At 44.7% G+C, this 15,546-nt stretch overlaps 1 protein-coding gene across 1 annotated transcript in view; it reads right to left on the bottom strand.

Moving 5' to 3' along the window:
* EPHB1 (EPH receptor B1) overlaps nt 1–15,546 on the bottom strand; it is a 419,047-nt gene that overhangs the window by 87,161 nt on the left and 316,340 nt on the right. Inside the window, exon 6 of the mRNA XM_054595535.1 lies at nt 3,535–3,659. Within this exon, the coding sequence (XP_054451510.1) occupies nt 3,535–3,659 (125 nt within the window). The remainder of the gene's footprint in view (nt 1–3,534; nt 3,660–15,546) is intronic.

Below are 15,546 nucleotides of genomic sequence, written 5' to 3'. Positions count from 1 at the left end.
AAGATACAATCTCTTATTCCGAGGGCCACACCAATTTTGAGATCCCCAGCATCAACATGATTGCATCCTATTCTATGCTGAGCTCAGAAATATGTGGAAATATAATAAAACTGTCTATAGTTTTTGTTCTGTGACTCCTAGCTGTGATCTGTGTAGCCATGAGTAAATCATTTAACCTTTCTGTGACTCCGTTTCACTATCTATAAGTTGGCTATACCTAGCTTTCAAGAATCTTTCTTTTAAGGGTCAGAGTTAATATATATATCTGTGGAAATCTGACACATAATGGGCACTCAATAAAGATGAATTATTATCATTGTGGTTCTTTCAAAATACCTTCACCAGATAATGGCATTTCTTAAGTCATATTAGTTGTGGTCAAGGCAACGTAACAATTTTATAGTCAAGCACTTTATAAGCAAAGAGTTCTATAGTAATACAGCAAGCAGTAACCAATACTTTGGCAAAGAACCTTCTGTCTTCCCAAGGAAAGCATGCTGGCCTCTGGAGTGGGGACAATAATATGCTTCACTGGGGTGTGGAAGCTGCCTCAGGCACCGAGCTGCTGTGCATGTGTGTCTGTTAATAATTAGTATAAATTACTGAGAAGTAGGGATGTGGCCTGAAATGGGAGAAGAAGCTTCCTTCATAACATCAGAAGTGGAGGTTAATTACTGTTTTTCAAGGGAGAAGGTTTGCATGTAAAGGGAAAGGCAGTGGCGGAGCTTGGACGTGGGTGAGGAAGCAAGGAGCCCAGGGACACAGGCGTGACGGTTTCAGTTCTGAGCCTGTCATTAAGCCCTTCACTGACTTCCCAAGGGTGACTGCCCTTGGCCCAGCAAATGAGGAGGACGGCAGGTGGTCTCCCATGCATTTGACCCCTCCCCAGCATGGCCACTTGCTTCAGGGCAAAGAACCAATGCTACAGACTCACTTCCTAGCTGGGTGACTGTGGACTGGATGAGCTTTGTTTTGTTTTTGTTTTTAAAAACTTCTTTATACAGTCAGTTTGTACTCATGTCCATGTTACTAATATTCACCACAGTGAGCTGTAAGTGAGAAAGGAGATAATGTTTATAGAGCCCCTAGCACCCAAAAGGGCACACTAGGGAGGAATTTTTTTTTCTGAAATAAGCTACAAGGCTCAAGAGCATGTGTGTGGGGGGTGGGAAGTGGGGGCAGGAGGCTGTGTGGAACTTTACTGGTGACTCTGACATCTTACCATCTACTGGCAACACATGATACTCTGTTGAACTTTTAGGGTCAAATTTGGTGATGAAATGAGATCATGTGATCAATTGGTCCAAACAGATTTGTTCATTTTGGAAAGTCAACATTTACTTTATTAACTATATTTTATAGATATAAAAAATATCTAGCAAATAAGGACTCCAAATACAAAGCCGAATGGATATGATGGTTGCTAATGAATCCAAATGGTTTAAGTTACTCCCAATTCACTTAATTTCCTGAATGAACTGTCTACCTAACCCAATATTCTCTAAAATGTATAGAATGCTGCCTGATTCTAACCTTGCCTTGCAAGCTTGGCTATAATAGCTGAAAGGCATCCCTCCTCACTGACTAGATTGGTGATCCATCTGGGCCTACACTTTCAGGGAGGTAAATTGCCACCATTTTATAAATGTGTACGCTGTGACCTAGATTGGTTAAATAATTTGACTGCAGCTGCATGGCTGGTTGGTTAGGGAAGGCACTGGAAGCTAGGGCTCCAGCTTCCCAGTGTTGCCGTGTCCCTTGTCCAACACTGCCTCTGGAGGCTGCAGGTCTCCATCCTTGACCCTCTCCTTGTTTCCATCCACCCACTAGATGATCTCACCCAATATCTACATATTGACCACTTCCAAGTGGACATCTCTGACATTGTCCTCTCTCCTGAACTCCAGACCTGTACTTTAGTTGTCTACTCCATATCTCCACTTGAGTATCTCAGAGACATTTGAGACATCAAGCCAAATTTCTGTCTTCTGTCTATTCCCTCACCCTAAACATGTTCTACCCACAGTGATCCCATTCTCAATCAATAGTGGTTATACCCTTCTAGTGGGTCAGGCAAAAACCTCCAACATCCAAAATCCAACCTCTTGAAAATCCTGCTGTCTCTGTCTTTAGTTCATACATCTGGAAATCGACCATATTTCATCAGCTTTCTGCTTCCACTCTGATTCAAGCCACCATCATTCTTATCTTAGGCAACTGCAATCTAGCAGGCTTATTTCCAACAGAACAGCCTAAATAGTCTTTTAGAAATGTAAGTCAGATGTTGATGGGGACCCTGCTGTGGGTCCCCATCTCATTTGGTGGGAAAGCTCAAGTTCTTAAGGCCCACCACCATCACCTCCCCTGTCTGCTATTTCCACGTTGCTTGCATCACTCGTCATACTGGTCTCCTTCCTGCTCCCTGAGTCACCAGTCATGATCTTGCCTAGGACTTTGAACAAGCTCTCTATCCTCCAGGTATCTGCTTCACAATACTGTTACCTCCTTCAGACCCTTACTTAGAATTTACCTTCTCCAAGAGGCCAACATTTACCATTCCACTTATTTCTGCAACTGCCTCCTACCTCCAGCCTGACCGTTCTGAGCCCATTCACTTTGCTTGTTCTTTTTCCTCTTTAAATACTCATTTTCTAATGAATTATATGATTTTCTTGGTTGTCATGTTCATTGTTCATTGTCTGTCTTGTTTATTGGAAAGTAAGTCCCCTGAAGGAAGGAATCTTTGTTTTGATCACTAATATATCCTAAAATAGTACCTGTCAAATAGCAAGCACTCAATGAATACTTGAACAAATGAATAAACAAATATTGTATTTTTACAAATAATATACTGGGTCAGTATAGAAAGCACTGTTTTTTCCTGGGGTTTTGCAAATGCTACAGTTCACCATGATGGGAGGAAGTCCGCAGGGCTTCATTTCCCTTTCTTGGCAGCACAGGCCCTGCTGTAGCTCCCAGCAGCTGTTGCTAAAGAGCAGTCAAGAAAGATAATAGATAGGTTTCTATTTCTGTTAATTTCTACCTCATTTTTGTAAATTTGAATATTTTAACCTCCATAAATATATTAATGCAGTGGTATATGCATGTGATTTATAAGTAAATGGTCTTATACTGGGGGCACCTGATTAAAATTTTTGAAAAACACTGGTCTACAAAACCACAAAACTTTCATGAAGTTCAGGGAACCCCTGGCAGTTTTGTACCATCTGCACATGACTGGGGGAAGGGGATCAGTCCTGCCCATACCAGCCTAGGGAGCTGTCCAGACAGCAGGGTGGTCAGATGGAAAGTTGTCTCTTGAGTTGGTACTGAAAGTGCCTGGATTTTGGAGGCTTTTGCTAGGGCAGACCTGGGAGCTTCCCCAGGGCGTCTCTGGCTTCCAACACCAGATTGCTCCCGCCTTCAGGACTTCCTCCAGCCTGTCTTCTTGTGCTCTCAACGGGACGCCGCCCCTGCAGCAGTGGCTGGCCCTGGTTCCTGAAAGCCTCACCTAACAAGGCAGAGCCGACTCACCTTCTCATAGTATCGGATCTCATAATCCAGGATGATGCCATTGGGTTGCTCCGGTTGTGGCCATGACAAGGTGATGCTCCTCATGGTGGCACTGACTTGGTGCATGATGGGAACAGTGGACGGGGCTGTGGAAAAAGGAAGAGACAGGGCAAATAAATAGACTCTTGATTACATGAGAAATGTCATGTAAGTAAGGAGAGAAATGTCACTGGGTTTGAAGGTTGCCCTTTCTTTCTCGTCAGCTGAGCTGGATCTGCAGAACTTTATGTGTGTGTTGCAGAATGAATGGAATTTGGATAACAAAAGGGTAAAAGGTGGTAATTCAGGACAGAGTGACATGTGTGATGGCAGGGGCTGGAATGGACATGGTGTTTTCCAGGTAAGGAGGAGAAAGGTTTGACCAAACCAAGAGGTGGTTAGAGGGATTGCAGAAAAACAGTGTGGCCTAGGGAAGCTGACGCCAATTAGGGAAGGCATGACAACAGGACAAGCCTAGGCTTCAAGCAGTAGGACAAGAAGAGCAATGGAACATTTTTGAGCAGAAGGTGTTGAAGGAATCTCAGTCTTGCTGTAATGAGCTGAGCGACTGCAGAGAACAGAACCCGGAGGCGAGGGATGGTAGTGAGACAGTGGAACTGGTCAATGCAGAATTACTGTGTAATAAAAAGGAACATTCTAGCAAACATCTTTTTCTGAGACTGCATATAAGATTTTGCTGCACTTCAAAGGAAAGAGAGAAAGCATCTCTCAAAAAGACATGAGCACAGACCAACAACAGAGTTCTTTCAGACTTGTGTCAGAGTTTTCCAGATGAGGACATTTGCAATAGAGAGCTCACACATATAAATTAGGAAATGATACACAAACTAAACATTTAGAAATAGGACAATAATTCCAAAATCTGTGAAGTGATTCTGAAATCTCTGTTTGGAAATAGTGTTATTTATTTCCCAATTCAACATTTTTCACACCGTATAAGTAAAATAAAAGCAGTCTGGAAATAATAAATGAGGGTTGTCTTTCCAGGGGGAGAGGCAGGTAATGGATGAGGCTTCAGTCTGCACTCTGCTCAGGGGCTGTTCCGTTTAGTCCTGGCACTTTAGTAGCGATCAAGGTCGTTTCCTCACACAAACTCCACTTTATAGGCTTTCTCTGGGGACCATGGTTGACTGACATTTACTATCCTCAATTTAAGTTAACAGATTCCTTTTCAAGACCTGAAATTACAGAGCATGGCTACCAGGTCATGGGAGCATGGGGTGGGGGTTGCTGCATTTTCCACCACTCACCGGACCCTCAGTAAGCACTTACATACATGATGGGCCCTGGGCAGAGAGTAGTGATGCAGAGCACTTTTCTGAGATGCTCACAGTCCAGGGAACAATAAAAAGAGCACAGTGTGAGAGTATTATCATAAGACCTTAAAATCAAAGTGTCTACCTGGGACTTTTCACAGTTCCCTCTAGAGACCTTGGGGTGGCTATGGAAGTGTGACCTTCAGAGCTTCCACTGCTGGGAGCATAACCAGCTAATGGCCCCAGCTGCTGGGCTCTGCAATCCATCAGCACAACCACAGAGAGCCCCGCTTCCCACAGGCTGCTCCCAGCCAATGACTGAGAGTGGCCGTGATGCTAAGACAGGCTTATTCCTGGCTCTTTGAATGGGCAACTTTCACTCAAAGACTCCTCTGTGGACTTTCCAATGCTTCCTTTTAACAGCACTGCAGTCTAAGACTCTTCTTACCCAAACTCATTCCCTTTCTCCTTCAGAAGGATCAAACCTTCATTTCAGCCTCCTCTGGTTTCTACCCCATTTTCCCAATCTCTAGCACATCTAATTCCACCTTGGTGTCTTCTTTGTGGAGGACCTGAATTCATGCAGTCCTGAAGCCCTCAACAATGTCCCTATCAAGGAGTCTCTGCCCAGCCCTGCTGTGTCCCCAGCAATGGGAGGCTCACTGCCTCTAGGAGCTGCTGCTCCATATATGGGTAAATCTTACCAATTTTCAGCCTTCCGTATCCTTATCTGAAATCTGTCTTCTCACTAGTCTCAGTTCTGCCAACCGAAGTAATATAGAATGTTCCCTCTTCCACAGAATGGCTTGTCAGATAGCTCAAGGAACTGGTTAGCTCTCCCCTGAGTCTTTCCTGCTGAAAAGAATGGTTAGCTACTACAAGTATTTCTCCCATGATAGGCTGCCACCTGAGGTGGCTCCTTTCCAAATGGGGCTCATGTTATCTAAATCTCTCTCCAGGCATGAGGCCCAGAGGTGAAACCAATTCTCCCACTGTTGTTTGAGCAGCAAAGATTAGAGTTAAACCAACATCTACAGTGACCCGTGTAATATATATCTATGAATGTGACCATTAGCCTTTGGATCAAAGAAAGGTCCCTGTTATGCAGTCCTGAAATCATGGGCAAATATCACCTGCATGTTTTCCCATGCTATGGTCCTCATCTTTTGTCTAAAGAGTTGGCTTTTGGGTGCAGAGATTTACATGTATCTCTTTACCTTTATGGTGTTAATTCTGGCCTATTAATCTAATAAGTTGGAATAATTTTTTATCCAGATTCAACCATCAAATGTATCTTCTCTTCCTCCCAACTTAGTATCATGGCCTAGTTCATTAACTAATTAATGAAACAAATATTTATTGCGCATCAACTATGTGCCAGTCACCATTCTAAGTTCTAGAGATTCCATAGTGAGCGAAATAAAATTTCATGCCCTCACAGAACTTATTTTCTAGTGGAAGGATTCAGAAACTAGATATAATAAATCAGTCAATCACAAAGTATGTTAAAAATTTTAAGTACAACAGGAAAAAAATGGAGCAGAAGAGAAAGGATAGAGAATGCCAAAGTGTAGGAGGCTGGCTGGGAGAAGGCTGCAATTCTAAACGATGTGGCCAGCAAGGCGGTGTCTGAGCAGAAGGTGCAGGAATACAGTGTTGAGAGAGGGGAAAGAGGAGCCAGGAGAATACCTAGGAGAAGGGCATTTGAGAAGAAGTGGCCAGGGCAAAAACCTTCTGATCTAGGAGCAGCCTGGCATTTCAGGGCAACAGCAAAGAGCCAGTGAAACTGGAACAGAAACAGGACCACAAAAGGTAAGACTGTGAGGGACACTAAAAGGGCTTTAGCTCCTATTCTAAGTGAGATGGTGAGTCATGGGAGGGTGGGTCATCAACATAGGAGCAAAATAAACTGACTTGCATGTTAACAATATCGCCCTATGCTGTGTTGAGAATAGAATGCAGGGACCATGTAAAAAGCCAAAATACCTACCATAACACTATTACAATAATCCAGCTGCAAGATCATGGTCACTTAGACCAGGCAGTGGAGGTGGTGAGTAAAGTGGTCAGATTCTAAATACATTTAGAATATCTCACTGGATGTGGGATGTGCAAGAAATGGAAGAGTCAAAATGAGTCTAAGGTTTTAGCTTGAGCAACTAGGAGAGTGGGGCTGCCATGAACTGAGATCAGGTGACATCAGTAGAAACATTTTGGGAGGAAAGATCAAGTGCTCTTATTAAGTGTGAGATGCCCAAGACATCCCAGAGTAGACGCTGAATAGGCAAATGCATGTGTAAGAGGTCCAGGCTGGCGATAGAAATTTAGAGTCATCAGTATTCTAAAGATAATGAAAGCAGCAGAACTGACAGAGATCCCCAAAAGAATGAGTAAAACAGAATATATTGAAGATCCAGGAAGTGAGGAGAGAATAGGCAAGGGGCCTGAAAAAAAAAAAAAAAGGCTAATGAGGTAAAAGGAAACAGGAGATGTGATCGTCTAGAAACCAAGCGGCAATAAGCGTTCCTGGGAGGAGAGAATGTGTGAAACAAGGCTGCTAAGTCACGTAAACTGAAAATAGGAACTGAGCCTGGATTTAGCAATGGGCTGAATGGTTAACCATGAGATTGGCTTGTGGTCATCTTTCCCAAGACCTCGTGTGTATTATGCAGAGCCATGGTGAGGAGGAAGATGCTCCAAGGAAGGTGAGGCAGTTTTCAGTAAGATCACTGGGGGATCCCGAAGGGCCCACCAACATGGATGGAGGATGGCTCCTGGTAAGCCTGCTTCCCCCATCACGCTCACTGGGCAGGGCAGGCTCCTTTCAGACCCATGTGAAACGCAATTTCCATGTTGTTAATTATGTCAGTGCCATACAGAGTTTCAGGATCCTACGGCCTTGAGAGCTGAAGCACCATGTATTAAAAATTGGAAAGATTAATCCCAGCAGCCTGGGGATTTTGATGGGCTTGGTTCTTTTCTTTGCCTCTAATCCCTGGAAAGCCATCATTCAAGACAACATATTTTCCAAACGTTGTGCCAGGCTCCTGACCTAATCACTGGGGACAGAAGGACAAAGAAGAGAATCACAGTTCTGCCCTGAAGGACCTTGGAGTCCAGATGGGGTCAGATGGTAAAGAGGCAACAACAGGGCAGGGTGATCTAGAGGCAATGAATAGCCAAAACCCACTGAGAGAAACAACCCTGTTACGCAGATAGCAAGCACCCTCCAGGAGCCAAGTGTCTGCACAGATCCAGAAGTTACCAGAGGGTAAAGTTCACCACCACATGCATTTCCCAGATTTATGGAGATGACATGATGCTCACAGACCGCATGGCAGGCTGTTTCTCCTAACATATGTCACTCTAAATGTCTTACATTTTAATTGAGATGGGATTTAGTACATGGGAGAGAGTAAAAAATATTACTCTTGCTCCCTGAAAATCAGGGGCAGCTTACATTTGGTGCTCTGCCATTGATGATCAACTACAGTGATACATTTGTTCTCATTTTCCTTCCCCAAATGCAATGCTGCCTTTAGATCTGGTGTTTTACATGCTACGAAACCTTTGGACAAAAGAGGAAATAAAAATGAGCACAGATATCGACCCAAAAACTCTTTCTAGCAAAACTAAGGTAGGTTAAGGAGGGATGGGAAGATTAGTTCAAAGAGGGATCCCCTGGGTATGCTGGTTCAAATGGTAAGTTCTGGCCAGTTGTCTTTTCTTCATAAACCTGCATGCTCAGATGAAGGAACAGTTTCATCTAACACTTGAAAGAGTCTGTCCCTCACAAGCACACAGAATGCTTCTGATTAAATTAAACATTCTGCTGAGAAAAGGAAATGAAAATAAAGTATTCACAAAACTACTAAAACTTGGCAAAGAAGTAAATATTAAAATTTCTTTAGAAAAAGTAAAAAATAAAGAATTAGTTTGGGCACTATTTGGAAAGAGGGTACTGAAGTCTCAAAATGTGTTTGGCCTAATGAGCAGATGCTCAAAAAACACCAAACAAAATCAAAATTGCCCTACACTCCCTCTTCGCCAATTAAAAATGCTGACGCAACAAAAAGCTGGGATCCAAATAAGAGGGTGGGGAAACAACGGAAAGTGTCCTGTCTTTCACGAAGAAAAAAAATCAGCTAGGGTTTGAATAGAATCAGAGCCAGGAGTGTTGGACAAGAGAGTCTAGAGACAATATAAAAGGCCCTTTCATGTGTTAGAAGCAGAAAGAGACTCCGGCTTCAAACTGCATTGGTCAAGGTGTTCCTCGGGGATGGTGACAATGCAAAGGCAGGATGAGTGAATGAGTTCTTGTCTCTGCTTTCCCCCACAAGACTTTGGGCAGCTCTTACTCCCAAATTGTTTGTGAAACCGACAGATCCAAGATAGTATATCACATACAGCAGAGAAAGGCACAGAATGTTCTTGCTTAGATTGACAAATGAGATGTGGATAAACTGCAGGAACAGGATAGCCCCAGCTGCAAGTATGAAGGAACTCACTGGTCACATGGGACAAATGTTGGTCCAAACTGGTGACAGGTCACTCAGTGGCATCTGCGACGGGGTCTGGCCAACGATCAGCCAGCCCTCCAATTGTAAGAAGGGCTCCAAAGAGATCGCAATGCCTGCGAACCTGTGAAACTAGGTCTGGATCAGTAATGATGCCATAAATCTATCTTAGAAATCAATAACCCAAAATTTGGACCCTGGAGTCTTATTGCGCAGAAACCTTGCTGTTGTATCTCAGGTTTACCTGGCCCATAATTTTATATTTTATCATACTCTTTGACCGTTTAATTTAGTTAGTGACTTGGTTGTGTTCAAAATTTTCTTCTTCCTCATTTTGTTTTCCTTATTTGATAGGGGCATTTCCCCTTAACAATTAAGCATCTCAGCTTCCAAAATGTGAGAATAAGTGAATGGTTTTTAAGTTCTAATATATTATCTTTGCTTATTAAAATTATTCCCTACTGTCTTGACTTTGATGTCAAAATGATTCTTTATACAGTCTTGAACATAATCCATTTGGGATATAATAAATCATATAACAGTTTATTATGTTAAAATACTTTACTTAAAACCAAAAATATTTATATTTTAAACAAAACAATAGCAAATCACACATATATTCAACATTAAGTTGATCTATTGGAGTAAAATGTTAGAAGAGGTTACAAGAGTATGAAACAGATTTCAGAGTTCAGTAAATCTCATCTAAAGAAAAACTTGCTTCTGTGGGTGAAAATCATTCCAGGGACAGCCTTGTTCTGAGGTCACCTCTTGCCTGCCTTGGGAGCTGAGGTCACAGCTGAGTCCCTTCTGCCTTGTCTAATATGACAGCTCTAGCAAGTCTCCTGGAAGATAAACGGCCTCTCCAGCTAGAGGGACTTTCATATCTGAACTTCCCAGGGAAGCCCATCGAAAGGGGATCCCATCTGCCTCCTTCACAATAACTAACTGCGCAGGATGGGGGAGTTTCCAGGCCCTTCCACATGGTTTGAAAGTATAGGTCCTTACGGTGACCCCTCAGAGCAATGCAGCTGCCCCAGCCTGAACAGTGTGCATCTGAGGCATGGTAGCCACTTCTACCATAGTGGGCCTTAATTTTTCTAGGAAAAATATCCCTCAGTTAATGGACATTGTTTCTACATTTTGGCTAATGTGAGTAACACTGTTAAGAACATTCATATCCAAGTTTCTGTATGCATCTGTGTTTGTTTTTCTCTTGGGTATATACCTAGCAGTAGAATTGCTGGATCACATGATAATGCCCACCTCTTTTCTAGACTAGCATGTCTCTGTCCAATAATCCTTAGACTAACTACCTGCCATCTATACCACAGACACAAGCCATGAGGAAAACAAGATAGAGTAGGAAATAGTAAGGAGCCTAGGACTCCAGCTCAGGGCAGTAGAAATGTACAGAAATAGAAATAGGCTACGGTCAGGGCCCTGCAGATGCTACAGGGGAGGTGACTTCCTACTCTGGCTCTGCCATCTGCTTACTGCGTGATCTTGGGCTGAGGTGGCTTAATTTCCCAGTCCTCAGATTCATCAACTGTAAAACAAGAATATTATTCCTCACATTATATATTTTTATATGTTCTGGATGTGCCCTGTATAGTTCATTGTGCCTTCTAGCTAGATCCAGTCTGCCAGGCCACGGGACTTGGTGACCACTCCAACGTCTCCTTCGAGAACCACCACTGTTCACATATGCACATCAGTCCTGGTGCATAGTTTCCCAGGGTACATGTGAAAAGCCCAGTCCAGTGACAGACTTGGGTATTTATTTTAAAAAATCTTTGAGGACAGAAATAAGCATGTCAGCCCAGCCAAGGTGGAGGCGATGGATAAGGGTGGGCTTTGGGAAAAGGGAAAGCTAGCAGTGGGTTTCCCCAGAGGGCAGTGGGATCAGTGCTCCAGGAGACAGGTGGTTTCCTGGGACATTTCCAAATAACCAGAAGGTTTTCTGGGATGTAATCTAGAAAATAAATGATGGCGTGCCTTGTCCTTAAGGACAAGGAGACCCTTTGACTCTGGGGAGGAGATGAGCCACAGTCCATACTTCCTATGCTATGACTCAGGCCTGAGACTCTATTGGCTTGATCCTACCTTTTTCCTGGACTTGTCACTGGTACCTCCATACACCTAATGTCTACCTTTGGGCCTCTTCACTTCAAACTGACTGCAGCCAGATTAATCTTTCCAAAGCTCAATTTACCCACATTCTTCTGATGCTTAAAAACCTGCAATGGCTCCCCTTTGGCAGAAATCCCAACTCCCTCTCTTAATTTAACAACGTGACATCCACTGGCCAGTCCAGGCTGCCTCCCTCTGTTCCCTCTCAGAAAACTGCTGCTCTCTCTAGCCCCACTCACCATGTCCCAATAAAACTCAGCTTTTGGGATCTCTGCCTGTAGGATCACCCCTTCTGGCCACCTCTCTGCATAACCCCACCCAGCCTTCAGAGGTCCAGATCAGGCCTCACTCTGTTCTGGCTTAGCCCTGCCAGACCAGGCTCACCAGAGCACCCCTACCCTTCTCCCAATACAAAGCCCCTCCTTTAATAACTCATCAGCTATAATCACCGCCTTGGGACACATCGCATGTTGATCTGACTTTCCAGGCACTCATCTGTGTGCTCCATCAGTGGAATAAATTCTTGAGGGCAGATGTCATTTTTTCCAGCCTCTTTCCACTGTGTTAGCACATAATAGATATTTGGTAAAAGTTTACCTTTACTAGAATGATTGCAGCATCTTCTCTAAAAACATCAGAGGTAAAAGGGTCAGAGAATCATGGAGTTGCACCTAACATGGACATTGGACTCCAAAGGAGAAAGACATGGGGGGAGGGGAGGCAGGGTTGTGATTCCCCAGTGGGCACCTGGGGAGGACAATAAATGGGTCTAAATAAGGCTGTCCCAGGGGAGTGGGGACAGGCAGACCCCGAGAGGTTAGGGTATGGGGGTCGGGAGCATCCCCATCTCACTGGCATGTTTCCGCTAAGATGTTACCTGCATGTGACTAGTCTTCTAACTTTCCTTCCTTTTAAGCTGTGGGATCATTTTTCCCAACAAAATTTTCCTTGAAGCATAGTGCAAAAACAGAATAACCCAGAGCTGCTCTGGATGTATCAGAGGTGGGAGTCCCAGAGTTCTGAGGTCAGTCCATTTCCTATCTTCCCAACCCAGACTCTGAAGGGTCCACAGACAGATCCAAAAATGCTAAGCAGCCTCCAGAAGTCCCCTGAGGCCTCAGATTAAATTATGTGAATTCCTGAAAAGTACTGACAATGAAGTTTGGAGTGAGGAGTCGGAGGTGGTGGGTTATCTTTTTCCTTATGTGAAATACATTCTTAGAAAAAAATATTTGTATATAAATGTGAACTAAAGACTTTAGGCCCACTCGTACTGATGTCAAAGAAAAACAGTTTATACACAGATAAATTGTGCAAATGATGAATTGTGCAGAGATGAGTTGTGTTTCCTCACATTTCTATTTTAGGAGATAACATTGTCAAGAAGGTACTTAGATAACAGGTTCTCCCTCTGTTGATGAAAACTCATTTCACTACATTAATATGCTTGAATTTTACATTGGAAAGCCTGACTCATTAAATATTTTTGGTGCAGTAACACTTCTGGTCAAAGTAGATTAAGCAAATAAGTAATTAATTTGGAGACTAGGTATGAATACAAAAGCAGAATTAATTATTTTTCTAATTGTTTTTCACTAATGTGGACATTGGCTCCCTGGCCTTTGCTCTGGGCTATGCTTTGAGATGACCCTGACATCCCCTTCCACTCTCCCTCTTTACTTTGGAATCACCTGGGAACAGAGAAGTACTTTGGGTGGGTGTCATCAGTTTGACGCCATTGTAGAACATTGGCTGAGTCTAGTCATGGGTTCAATGATGTGGGGATGGGAGGGAAAATGAGGGTTCAGGCTTGAGTGATTGAGTCAGCCCCTTACCCCCAGACAGGAGCTTCCTTCATGTGTCTGGTTCTAAGCCAAGGGGGTGTAGCAACTGGGGGTTGGGGTTGGGGGCTGCTCTAGGGATGCCGATGTGTGGCAGAGACCCTCATTTCTGACAATACTTCTGATTTGGCAGAGGGGGTGGGGGTGTGTTTATTGGGATCATCCCATCTGACCCTACTAGTTCTCAAAATGTGGTCCCAGATCAGCATCACCTGGAAACTGGTAAGAAATGCAGAATCTTGAGCTTCGCCCCAGATTTACTGAATCAGAAACTCTTTGAGTGGGGCTCAGCAATCTGTGTTTTAACAAGCCCTCCAGGGGACGCTGATGTATGCTCAAGTTTGAGAACTATTTGTCTAGAATTCTGGAAATGAGAATGCTCAACTTGGAAACGACACCCAAGGTCATTTAGTTTTCTGTCAACCCTTAGGATTTAGGGATTAGAGCACTGAGGGTGAGAGGGAAAATGACTCTCCTAAGTCCTCAGCAGCCTAGGGCAGAGCCAGAAATAGCCCGGCCTCTCGTCCCAACGTGAGTCCTCGCTCTCCTCTCTTATGCTCATGTACCCACATTTTCAGAGTCCCTTGAGGATGCTCAGCATGTGGGCAGAAGGGAGTCAGGATCCCATCACTCATGGGTGGGTTCTGCCTGATCCCTCAGGGAGGTCAGGGTTCTCCACAGAGGTGGAAGTGTGCACAGCCCTGTGCCAGAAGTGGAGGCCCGCCGACTAGTGGCATCCTGGGGTTTCTCAGCCTCCTAGATCCCCAGGAAAGGATGGCAAACAAGAATGCAGTGGCCCTGCGGAGGCAGGAGGCAGTGAAGACATATGTGAGTGTATGGGGGTTATTGTCAGGCGAGGCCTCTCCTAGGCAGGAGCCCCAGCATGGCTATGAGGGTGGCTGAGGACAGACCCATCGGGACTCATGTGGCAGCTGGGGCTCAGCACTCAGCTCCGCCTCCTGCAAGCCTGTTGATCTTTCCTGGTGTGGGACCAGAGCAGTAGCAACTCTGGTTTGTTAAATGTTTAATCACAGATGGCAGTTCACTGGAACACTGGCACTGGAACAGCCACAGGAGAGAGCAAACAAAACCCTACCGCAGGTTGTGTGCCCCTTACTCCCTGGCTCTCATGCATGCTTGTTCAGCAGAGCACCCATAGCAGCTGGGGGACCCACCACCACCACCCCAACCCTGACATCACTGCCACTAACAATGGGCAGAGGAGCTGGGCCTGTCACTGTGCTCCTGGGCCTGGAGGTATAGGTGTCCTGGCCTTAAGAAGCTGATCTTCCTGCAGGCAAGTTTCTACCCTGCAATGCCCAGCTGTGAGCCCTGCCCTGCATACCACCATCCCCACAAGAGCCCCTTGACCTTGACTCCCTGGGAACCTCTGCTCTCCAGCCCTCTCAAGTGTGGCCATTTATGATTTTACACTGGGCAAACCTCAGGGTCAACAAATGAGCTATGTCCTCCTGCTCCCTGTCACCTCATCCACACCATTGCTCATTGTCTCGTACACCCTCTGTAAAAATGCCATTTGGCTGGGCTGCCAAAGCTGGAGACCACTGTGTGCTCCCTCCCACCATCATTCTCCAACTCACAGGGAGCTTGGGCTTCCAGCTCTGTACTCTCTGTTCTGGGCCTTGTCCTCCTGGGGATGACTGGAACATCCACCTGAATAGCGTACTCTCTGTTCCCCGAGCCCCTCTACGCTTTCATGTCTGCCCATTCTGGCACACTTGGATTTGGCCTCACCTGAAGTTGCTCCATTTCCAAAGCTATAAATTCAACTGTTCTGCTTCCTGACGGCAGCCTCTGACGAGCCCACTGCAACTCTTGTTGGCCTCATCTGGCTCTCCCAGCCTTGACTTCCACCCAAACATCTGCTTCTCACTTACTCGTATCCCTCACTAACCAGCTTGGGTTCCATCTTTGCAATAACATAATTGACTATATTCCCCTTACCTTCAGGCATGAGTGGCCTTTATCTTTTCATACAATACAACCAGCAAAACTCCACCCAAGAGAGACCCACCATCAATCAACTTCCTGTATGTCCTGCTCTCCAGCAGCCATGCACTGCTGAGAAAGTCACATAACAGGTCACACAGGAAGATTTGTAAATATGTGATCACTAACTTCAAAGGACCCTCAACACTGCTGGGAAATGTTAAATTTCTCTGGTCAATTTCATCTCCCATTCTCTGCAAAGACACTACCAAACTT

This window comes from Pteronotus mesoamericanus, unplaced genomic scaffold, assembly GCF_021234165.1.
Source record: "Pteronotus mesoamericanus isolate MK-2021 breed Mesoamerican mustached bat unplaced genomic scaffold, CSHL_Meso_final scaffold_54, whole genome shotgun sequence".
NCBI lineage: Eukaryota > Metazoa > Chordata > Mammalia > Chiroptera > Mormoopidae > Pteronotus > Pteronotus mesoamericanus.
The sequence above is the reverse complement of the archived record's forward strand: the minus strand, read 5'-3'. Positions and strand labels throughout refer to the sequence as shown.